Source organism: Amyelois transitella, chromosome 23 (assembly GCF_032362555.1).
Source record: "Amyelois transitella isolate CPQ chromosome 23, ilAmyTran1.1, whole genome shotgun sequence".
Classification (NCBI taxonomy): Eukaryota; Metazoa; Arthropoda; class Insecta; order Lepidoptera; family Pyralidae; genus Amyelois; species Amyelois transitella.
Genome location: NC_083526.1, coordinates 7,527,912 through 7,539,534, shown reverse-complemented (window position 1 = coordinate 7,539,534; position 11,623 = coordinate 7,527,912). Strand labels below are relative to the sequence as shown.

Sequence of the window (11,623 nt, the reverse complement as noted above, 5' to 3'; positions counted from 1 at the left end):
CATAAAAAATACATAATATCACTCCTCTTTCTTTCTCGGAAAGGTAGGCCGAGACTACATCTTTCCATTTGCAACGAACCCTAGCTGCATACTTTTTCATTTACTATTTTTATTGTAAATTAAAAATCTACACACATGTTCCAAAATTAAATAAAACAAACAAAACAAATAACTCCCATTTCGTAGTTTTAGAGTACCTAGCGGAGAACACACACCACAGGTAGCTTTTCAAATTCTATTGTATTTCTGCAATCGTTTATAAGGTTTATATTATTTCGAGCGAGTTTTTTTCTTGGCGTTGATTCAATTAGGATGCCAGTGTGTGGAAACAATCGAATTTTTCTTTTAGTAGTAGTATGGTATAAACCCATACGGTGGATCCGTTCATCCTTTTCAGCTCTCTGGAGCCGGCCTGGGATGCGCGAAGACTATGACTCTGGTTTGGGTAAAGTCCGGTTTTCACTCGAAGCGACTCCCGTCTGAACCTAACTCATATTAATAATGGTGACTAATTCATGTACAGTTTATCTGATGTGTCTGTGTTCTCAGAATATTTTTCCTTACCGTTTGAAGTTAGAATATTTTTACTTCATTGGTAAGCCCTCAAAGTGATGGATATTACTCAGTATAAAGTCATTGCTTGTAGCGGGTGGCTAGGTGTTACGCCTGGGGAACCGCGGCTCCGACATTGTTCTGTCGGAGCTTGTATATATGCTCCAGTCCGTGTAATATTTGCTTGCGCGATTTAGATATAAAGCTTTTCTTTGCGTGTATGTTTAGCCAGCGTGACTATCTGTTGGTTTTATGATATTATGTCACTATTTGAATCTCAATTCCAGTATAAAGCCATATTCAATTTTATTCAAGACTGTTGGCTCTGTCTACCCCGCAAGTAATATGTATGTATGATATTATCACTTCTCCATCCTTCTCACTACTCTGGTGAGGAATGGTGATGAGACCCGGGATGGCATGGATATTTATGACAACTTTTGCTCTAAAAGTTTAATTATGGCCTGGTTATTTGTTGAACCTTGTTATTGTCATAGCATTTTTATATGTCTTTTAATTCTGATTATATGAGGAGGTAAGTATAATGTTGTAAAATAATATATAATATTGTAATACGAATTCTTTGAGGAGGGTTCCAGTGTAGTAAGGTGCATGTGTGTAATGATAAAAATCATGTTGTCGTAATGGCCTCTGCGCCATATTTAACTATAATCAGACTTGATTTAAACTTTATTAAAAACCGAATACATAGTATTCTTTACAAAATATATGTCTTGCGGGTCACATTTCACGATGGGGATAGTACTACACGAGTTGGTAATAGTAGAACTATATTTTCATTATATATAAATAAAAAAATGGAAACAATAAATTATATAAATAAGTGTAAACGGTTCGGGTGTTGGCGAATCCGTGGTAGACCCCGGTCGGGCGGCGACTGCTGGCTTCAGACCTTTACAGTTGGAACTTTTACGCGGCTTCACCGCCTTCCTCTTCCTCAGCGCTGGCGGTGAGCATGCTGATGAGCTTGGTGGTGTCAATGAAGCCCTTGTCGTCGATGTCCATCTGGTCGTACGCCTCGTCGACCTCCTCGGCGGAGAACTTGTCGCCCCAGGTCATGAGCGCGTGCCTCAATCTCTCGGAGTCGATCTTGCCTTCCTCGTCGAAGGTCTTGAAAGCGTTGATGACGACATCATCCTCATCGGAACCGCCGGACATGCGGCTCGCGAAGAGGGTGAGGAGCTGGGTGAAGTTGATCGGGCCGGGGGCCTCGTTCACCATCTCGTCCAGCTCCTTCTCGGAGGCGAGCCTGCCGAGCGAGTCGAAGGTGGCGCGGAGGTCGTTCTTGCCGATGATGCCGTCCTTGTCGTGGTCCATTAGCTGGAAGGCCTGGAAACAATAGTCACAAGTCAGACATTGCTGTAATCACAACACGGCCAGTTTACTAAACATCGGTCGGGCACGAGCTAAACAGATGACACAATGACACGATTCCGGCGAAACGTGGACAATGGGGGAATTGTTGACCTAGTTTTGTGATCAAATTATAGATTTGAGCCAAACTATAAAATGTGTGTACTCGTACTGGCTTTTAATACCAATGATTATAAAATAGATGGACTGACACATCCATCAAGATTTTCGGCTAGACGAGCAGAAAATACTGAAAGATTTCGGTTGTAGTTGTGACAACGTGAACAAAAAAAAAAGAGAAAAAGATGGTTGTAATAGATGGGTATTTATGATTCATTACTTGACTTCATTACTTGAGTGGTACAAAAGTTCATATCTGTATGAACTTTAGGGTCAGATTTACAAGTTTATTCTGATGAATTGAAAAAATATCCTTCATCCTTTTACACATCAAAATAGACTTGAAACTCATTCTTTGATAAGAAGTCTTAGTTGTTGAAGATGAAAATTTCTATACCAACCTCCTTGAATTCGGCGACCTGCTTCTGTGTGAACATGGAGAAGACATTGGAGCCTGTGCGCTTGGCCTTGCGGCTTCCGCGAGAGGATTGCCTATCGCTTCCGCCACCCGACGCGGGCGCAGCGGGCGCCGCAGCTGGAGCCTCTTCTGCGGGCGCATCTTCCTTCGCCTTCTTCTTCTTTACTTTCTTGTCCTTATCCGCCTGAAAGTTATCACTTGTTAGCGCCACTGAATTTTTATTAGTTTAGTAAACTAGTAGTTGTATTAATTCTAAGAGATATCAAGGTTCACGTACGGCGATAAAATGCAAAGTATTAAATTACTTCTCCAATTTAGAAGTTCAGTGATTTATTATAATGATGCAGATCCTAGTTACTATTGAAGTATTTTATTTATTGGTCAACAAAGCTTAGAGTTCGAATTACATAGGAATGTTCAAAACTTCTTGAGATTATTTTTTTCTAGATTTTCACATATTTTCTGTTTCATCAATTATGATATTTGTATCATTTATTAAATTATGTAAGATTGTAGGTAACTATTCCAATTTATTTTTTAAAATTGCAAACAGGTTCATTCATTATGTTTGAAAAAAAAAAGTTAAATTATTATAATTAAAGATATTGAAGGCTACCACGCTTTGATCGTCATTATCGAACGCTGATTCTATTTCTGTCTCCAATTTGGGAACATTTCAGCACTTGCTTCCAGCTAAGGCGTGGCGCAGGCGCCGCTATTTTTAGTGCACAATTCGGCGTCCGTTTACATCGCGCCAAATGTTACGTGAATTAATTATTTATAGATCTCCATTTGGTAACTGCTCCCATTTCACCGAGCGAACATTTCGATTCATTAGTTGATGTAATTGATTTACTAGTTTCTGTTCGTGGAATGGTTACATTACCGGTATGTTAACTTTTATGATCTATATTAAGGGTTGGAAGTGCATCTTCATTTACTGACTGTATTGTTTCAAATTGTTCGGATTATGTAAATTTCGCTACTTAAACTTTATTTTACAGTTGAGATACGTTCTTTTACTTTGCTACTGGCAACTTTAAATTTAATATGTTTCTTTATTTGTTTCTTTCAGATCTTCAGGATTAAGATTTTCAGATATAAATTATACGTTTATTTTAGTTTTATTTGAAGTTACTTTCTATTGAAATTGGTAATTTGATTTAAATGTAATTACTTTAAAAACGCAAAAGTGTTTACGATCTTCGCGTAGCAATTCAAAATTTCATTCATAACAAAATCATTGCTTTTCTATTGGACATCACGATCAATAGGACCACCAACAACAATTTCAAATGCATTTACATTATCTTCGCGATAACACTCATTAACATCACTAACTTCATCATCACCGTTTAAAACTGACGCGTTTCGATCGGAACTGTCTCGTTGTTCTTCATCAAAACCATCATCACTTCACATCACTGTCACTTAACTTACCATTGTGTTTGTTGGACTATCGACGAAGGAGAGACTGTACCGCTCGGCAGTCCCACCCTGACTCCGAGGTGTCGCTCCCTCTCCGAGATCCAGGAGTTTCTCCCCACTCCCGGTCCCCACTACTCGCTGCGCACGATTCCATATTTAGTTCGACAAATAAGATATGTTCCCGAGGAATTCGTAGCAGTACGAAATGTTCTCTTAGTGGGCTCGGCCGTTGTTCGACAGTTTCAGGGTAAAAATAGATTGCTCACCTGGATCGTTTAATTTTTGAGTCTTAAGCCCGAATCCATGGGCTGTGTGGTGATTGGCACTTTGCATTAGGTTCACTCGATCTCTTTTCAGTGAATGTTTTAAGAGACGACTTGAGAATACACTTTCACCTAGTGCAGCAACCATGATTCAATGTGGCTTTAAGTTCCTGGCCAGTAGGATGATAGTTCTTTATGATAATACACACCATAAGTCGATTATTGTAAACCGATCACAAATATTCATTTTGGCGATAGGCTAGCAACCTGCCAAACAGCTGGGCGTGGCCTGTCAGTCATGGGGTGCGGAATCCATCGTCGCTATTGTGGATATTATTAATGCCTTATTCTTATTCCATTCCATTCCCACGAGAAAGCAAGGGAAATATTTTGTCCGTGCTGGCAGAGCCCCACATGCCAGGATGATGTGGTCTCTGTCTACCCCTCCGGGAAAGAGGCGTGGTTTATGTATGTGTATGTATAGCATATGCATGTATGTAATCACAAACAATATCAGTGTCTTCCTATTCTGATCCTATACTAATTTTATTTTCGCCACAAGGCTGAGCATACACACGATAAATAGATTTGGACCTAAAATAGTCCCTTGTGGAACACCTCTGGAAACTTATTCGTTTTGCCATGTAAAAGGCTGTAATGTTATTGCATGTACTCGTATCCTGGATAACAAAATTTTCCTGATTAGGTTATACATATACACACGTGAATCGTGAACAGGACAGAGCCAGTAACATAAAAATATAAACTCGAAGGCCACGTTCAGTTGAATGTCTTAATGTAACCGGTTGCTAGTCTACGGCTAAAATAAAAGGCTTTAAGTTGTTCCTTGATTGATTTTAACAACGGCACGGCCAGACAAGCAGATGGCACACATTATGTTCTTTCTTGTCTACCAGACTAATTAACTAAACGAGAGTGTCCTTTTAAGATGTAATCCATAGGAAAAAGATGATATGTTCCGATTCTAAAGTGCGGGGAACCACACGGCGCATGCTTATATTCTTGTAAAATGTCAATCAAGGGAAATGATAATAAAGTTGTGATTCTCATTTTAGGCGGTTCGCTAGTCTGTCATTATCCAAATCACAATTTTTCGTTGATCATCGCTTTAAATATTTAATCTCGAGGTTCCTTGCACCCTCCCGACGTCCTCAGATTTCAGTCTATTAGCTCGCAAATCATTTGTTGCGACGTCCAGCTCTGATCTATCCTCCTTCTACCCTGTAAAGAATAAAGACGTGACATACCTAATATTTTTTTTAAAAACAGAATTCCAATAATCAACCTCATCCATTTCCTTCAAAAATCAGTTAACTGTGCCAAAAGAGATAATCTAAAAATTGTGGAGCGTGTTTCACTGTTGTTGGCCGCCGCCCGCCTCGTTAGTTATTTTGGTGCGCCTGAGTCAGCTGCCACTGAAATAGGGTCATTGTAATCCACACCAAGCAACTCTGGGGTTGTCTTGATAAACGAATGGGTCGCCATAGATTTGTAAGCCATTTTGTGGAGGAGTATTTTTTTCCTACTAGCTTTAGTCCCAGTTGCATCCTCACCACTCTGGAGAGGAGCCTGGGGTATGCCTTTAACCCTGGACCCTGAATTAGGTGAGTCAGGTTTTTACACGAAGCGAATCCCATCTGTTGTCCGCAACCTATGTAGAGAAACCTAACCCGATTGGATCAACCGTGGTTACACATTCATTTGCCTGAATGTCTATGTTTCCTCACGATGTTTTCTCGTAAGAGCATCGGTTAATATTCAAACTAATATACATAACATTGACAATAGTCATGATGGTTCATGGCCGGGGTGGGATTTGAACCTGTGTCTTTTTGCGCCACACGTATTTTAATCGGGCACCTTGCCGATTCGACCACCGAAGCTTTTTGGCGAAATCATTTGGCTGCTGTGGGGGAGTTAGAGCCAACTGCTTTGCGTATAAACTGACTGTCATGGAAGACTGAAAGGTTGCATTCGGAATAAGTTCAGTTATTAACGGAATCTTACAAATCAATGTCAAGACGCGGAAAGCAAGAAAGTATAACCAAACTTCCGGTGAGTTGCGCATACGCAGGTTTAATAGTCGTCATTCTTATTACCTAAGCTTTGATACGCCTTATCCTTACGTTTTGTTTTGTACACAATCCGTTGTAAACATAAAAATTAATTCGCGTAGAACCTGTACTTAATGACGTCACATCTCCCATCTCCCTCCCACTATATCGTCATCCTGCTCGCTAAGTTATTAGCTTCTTTCACTTTGAAGTTTGAAGTCAGTAGTGAAACTCCAAACATGAGTTGAACACGACTATACAATATCATCACTTAAGTAAATGACGATTAATAGTAAAAATGAACATCAAAATTAGTCATGTTATACCAAAGTTTAGTGTTTTGTTTGTTTTGTTTTTTATTGGTAAGTTACTGCTAAGTTACAACGTTATAATTATAGAAAAAATGTGTCACTTAGATTCTGTGACGTAATTTTAGAAACGTGTGAGGTAAGTTGCAAAGTAACTTATTAATTGTGAGAAAGCAATGCGACGATTGGACGATCAATGTAAAGTTTATTCGCTTAGTGTCGTAATTTTAATAATGTGCTAAGTAAGTTGCAAAGTAACTTAGGACTTATGAGAAAGCAATGTCATTGGACGATCAATGTTAAGTTATTGTTAAGTTGAAGTGAAACTTGATTTCAAGGTCGTGTCTTGAACTTCCGTTTAGTTTCATTAACTTTCGCAGTTTTTTAAGTTAATTAATGTTTAATTTAACAAACATACATACAATTACAAAAAAAAAATATCCTTTATTTAACATTTACAAGTCTTTTAGTGTACTTAGTGTTATTGTAACAAACAGAAAATAAAAATAGAAAATATTTATCTTCATTATTAAAAATACAAATGGTTTTATTAAATAATTTTGCCTTGTCCTTTGTCAGATTTTAACAATATTCCAGAGATGAAAAGTAGACATATAAACAACTATCTAAAAAAGAAGAGTTATGATTTCAAAATTTCAAAGTTAGATTGCAAGATTTTTTGTTCACAATTTACTTCGTAAATGAATTAATTGGTATACATACATACATATAATCATGTCTTTATCCCTTGCGGGTTAGACAGAGCCAACAGTCGTGAAGACTGATAGCCCGCGTTCAACAGCTTGGCTTTATGATAAAATTGACATTTAAATACTGATAGGTTGCTAGCCCAACGCTTACAAGAAGAATCCTAAGTTCATAAGCCTATCCCTTAATCGCTTTTACGACATCATGTTGTGAAGGTCTTTAAAAAATTATTATTTTTCTTCTGCTTTACAGAAATCGCCAGCAGCTTAGTGCTACGGGCCTACATATCACAGCATGGCCTCCACGGAGAGATCGAGTTCTCCCAGAAGAATGAAACGCTCATCAGCATCAGAACAAACCTGAAGCCAACCCTCCAGTACCCTGACGGGGTCTGGAGATGGACCATACACGAATTCCCAGTCGACTACAGGGACATCTCAGATACTAGATGCTCTGAAGCCAATCTTGGCAGGGAGCTGATAGATTTGACAGAAGAATTAGGGTATCTTATTATTCCAGGGAAAGATCATGCGGAATTTGAAAGCAGGAATAGCTTAACTGGGTTAAATGGACTTTGGGGGAAAAGTATTGTTTTTGAAACAGCAGAAAGAGACAGAATAATTTGTGCCTCTATTCTATCAACTGAAGAAAAATACGAGAAACATGCTATGGCGAAATTCTCGTCTCCCATAGCTGGCACTTTGCATTTCAGATGGTTGACCGCCCCTGAATTTGATGAGGCTGATTCCTATGTACAATCAGATTTGTATCACATTAAAGCTATTCCTGATAAAGTCGAGATCACTGAACATAAATGGAAACTGTTCGTGACAGATATATTTGATTCTGATAGAGGTAACAATGAAGATAATTGTAATATCCTGCAGATAGTATTCGATCCTGATAACAGTGGCGATGGTATGAGTGTAGGAGATCTGGACGCTCGTCTAGGCCTCGTTAAAGTAGCTACAGATGGTAGTGTTAGAAAAGTGAAGACTCTATACAAGAATGAAGTGTTGAACGTGTTGAGAAGTGACATGGAAGTGACGAAGCGCAGTTTGTACGTCGTGATATATGATCATCGACATTCGGATAGTTTTCTGGCGTGTGCGAAGTTAAGGCCGATGGATCCAAAAAGTACAAAGTGAGTAGAATAGTATAGTATATTTTTGAGATACTAATAGGATTTGTAGAATGAACACCTTCTTAAGAGGACTGAAAAGACAATAGATATGATGTCTGGATGTCTGAAACATTTGCCCAGCAGTGGTCTAACGCTTAAAAAGTCTTTATTTGCATTGAATGGGAATTAAATGTTGTTAAATCTAAGGTAAAAAATACTGAATTTTTCCTGATTTACAAGTTAACATCGACTTATAACTTAATTTGAAGGAATTTAACCTATTTCCTCTAAGGGAGAAGTGTTGTTTTACACACATTGTAGTTTCACATTCTTGATACTCTGTTTGTAAATATGCCAATCTGGCCAGATGAAACACGCGTGTGGAAATAACTCATTAACGTTTTAAAGTACATAAACCTATGAAAATTAATTAGAAAAAACGTTAAGCAGTCTTCAAGTGTTTTGACCTCTGATAATTTTCTCGTGACTTAAACTTTTCCGACTGTACTAATGGATCAATTTCCATTGTGAGGTAACTTATCTCGCATTCACTTTTATCAGGCATATTCTTCCGACTACCATATGACTGATGACTGTTAAAATTAAGAAACCTCCTCCTTTTTTGCAATCAGTTTAAATGATGATTACCTTCACACACTAAAATTATTTTCACCACAGGACCATAATCAACATGGACGGCATCAAAGGAACCGTGGACTTCTCTCAGCGTTCTCCCTTCGACCCAACATGGGCGACCTTCAAACTTGGGTCGTCTGACGAAGACTACGAGTCCAACCTTCGATTCGTGAGCTCCATGCTGCAGTACAGCATCAGGGAACTCCCTCCGAGGCTGCTGGACGCCAGTCAGATTAACAATATTTGTAATACGACTGGGGATTTATACAATCCCACGAAGATTGAGCTGCAGAATGTACCGCCTCCAGGTGAGATCTATAAATCCATAATACATACATACATATTGTCACGTCTACATCCCTTGCGGGGTAGACAGAGCCAACAGTCTTGAAAAGACTGAATGGCCACGTTCAGCTATTTGGCTTAATGATAGAATTGAGATTCAAATAGTGACAGGTTGCTAGCCCATCGCCTAAAAAAAAGAATCCCAATTATAAATCCATAATTCGTTAATAAATTCATTCATTTAATCAGATGTGGGGTTAACAGAGCCAAACAGTCTTAAAAGATTGACAGGCCACGTTCAGCTGAATGATAATGATTTTAATGTAAAAATAATCATTGAGAGAATTATAAATTTGATTTGATATGATTTATATAATATGATTTGATACTATGCAGTGATGCTCATAATAATAAAAAATATGTATAATATAATATATAATCAGGCTGACGACAAAAAGACGGTTTATTATCCTAGTTTTTAAGCACTAACTGTAATGACGAATTATACATACATACATACATACATAAACTCACGCCTCTTTCCCGGAGGGGTAGGCAGAGACTACCTCTTTCCACTTGCCACGATCCCTGCATACTTCCTGACGAATTATATGCGATCAAAAAGAACTGAACTTCTTGCTCTAATGCCATACTTGGATTTATCTCCCTGCCGACAAAACTAGCATACCAATGTTCACCTTGCACAACATGCGTAAGCGCCGCAAAATTTTCCTACATCGTAAACTATAATAATGTTTACGATAACACACGAGAATAGACAAAACGATCACAATTAGACAGAGAATTTATTCGCTGTTTATTTAAAACTATTTGTGCCCGCGACTTCGTCCGCGTGTAATAGTTATTTTCGGCGGTTCTCTGCCTTTTCGGCGAAAATCGTTTGGCAGATCATCACTTGCCAATCAACGTTTCGCAGAATTTTATTTCGCGGAATAATCATTTGCCAACTATATCACTTAATTTTGTTTCATTTCCCAACTTAACTATTGCCAACTGTACGTTTGGTCTGGCTTTTATAATGATACTTTTCACAAGGCAAACTTTTAAGTAGCAAACGTTTCAGTTAGAGTAATATTCATTTAATTTTATGTATTGTTTACCAAATAATATATTATTGTTTTTTTTTTTCCATAATTATTTTTCTACTGTAGCTAATATTCAAGTGCCCTGTGTAGTGAAACAAAAGCGATTCGGTTCTGGCACTTCGCCGGCCGCTGCCGCGGCACGCTCGCTTCGCTCGCTCGGCTCGTGCGTTGATGGTCGCAGTTCTAACCTAACCTAACCGATTTCTTTCGATTTCACCTCAACTACGTTAATAAAGGAAACCGTTGCCAACGAGGGGGAAATAGAAAATATATTAACAGGTGCCCCACCAGAACCTAAGAAAAAAAAAATACTTAGACAAAGACGAAAGAATCAACAGAATTCTTGAACACAAATCTTCATATTCACATGAAAATTATTAATGTGCATTGCTGCTAATTTAAAGTGTTAATTTTTTTTTTGTAATTCTTTAATAAAAATTGCATGTCGAAATTAGTTTATTTTATATCATAACATAAATGTACGAAAAAGGTACTGTTATACAGACGAAACGTTATTCGTCTAAAAGTTGTCTGGCCTAGTGAAGGATTTGATAAATGATAAGTGCCCGAAACGTGTTCTGTCATTATAATAATGAGCTTAACAATAATTCTACCAAATGAAACGTTATCATACAAAAATTTGACAATCGTTAGTTGTCAAAGTGAAAATCAGGCGAACCGTTGGTTGGCAAGTGATAATCCGCTAAACAATTTTCGGCGAGAAGGCAGGATACCATTTTCGGCATCATTGAAGCCCACAAGGATGAATAATTTACCCCGTCTTTTTTTACATATTCCATTATTTTTTCGCTCCCAATAGTTGCAGCGTGACGTTATATAGCTTAAAGCCTTCCTCGATAAATGGTCTATTCAACACAAAAAGAATTTTTTAATTCGGACCCGTAGTTCCTGATATTAGCGCGTTCAAACAAACAAACTCTTCAGCTTAATAATATTAGTATAGATATACATTCAGTCAGAAAAGTATCGGGAATGGATTATTTATTTATGGTTCCAAATTCAAATTTTTGTTTTTTTTTGTTGTTGTTAGATTGGCACAACTGTTTTCCATTTTGGCGCGGAGTTTGAGTTGCATCTGTTGTTTACATTAAATACAGTGCTATTTTTAGTTATATCATATCTAGTGTGTATTGCTAATTTCATAATGGATAAAAACATCGAACAAAGAGTTTGTCTTAAATTTTGCATTGCCAATGGAATATCGTG

At 38.0% G+C, this 11,623-nt stretch overlaps 2 protein-coding genes across 2 annotated transcripts in view; one reads left to right on the top strand and one right to left on the bottom strand.

Annotated features, from left to right (window-relative positions):
• Positions 1–1,224: 1,224 nt before the first annotated feature.
• LOC106139269 (myosin regulatory light chain 2) lies at positions 1,225–6,266 on the bottom strand. Its single transcript, XM_060950916.1, has 4 exons — positions 6,222–6,266; positions 3,905–4,030; positions 2,448–2,648; positions 1,225–1,902 (listed from the first exon to the last, which is right to left on the bottom strand). Exons 1-4 carry the CDS (start codon positions 6,264–6,266, stop codon positions 1,483–1,485), a joined length of 792 nt encoding a protein of 263 aa, XP_060806899.1. The 3' UTR covers positions 1,225–1,482.
• Positions 6,267–6,463: 197 nt separating this feature from the next.
• LOC106139271 (uncharacterized) overlaps positions 6,464–11,623 on the top strand; it is a 32,981-nt gene continuing 27,821 nt past the window's right edge. The window contains exons 1-3 of the mRNA XM_013340682.2: positions 6,464–6,592; positions 7,499–8,390; positions 9,048–9,313. Of these exons, the coding sequence (XP_013196136.2) occupies positions 6,529–6,592; positions 7,499–8,390; positions 9,048–9,313 (1,222 nt within the window). The 5' untranslated portion in view covers positions 6,464–6,528. The remainder of the gene's footprint in view (positions 6,593–7,498; positions 8,391–9,047; positions 9,314–11,623) is intronic.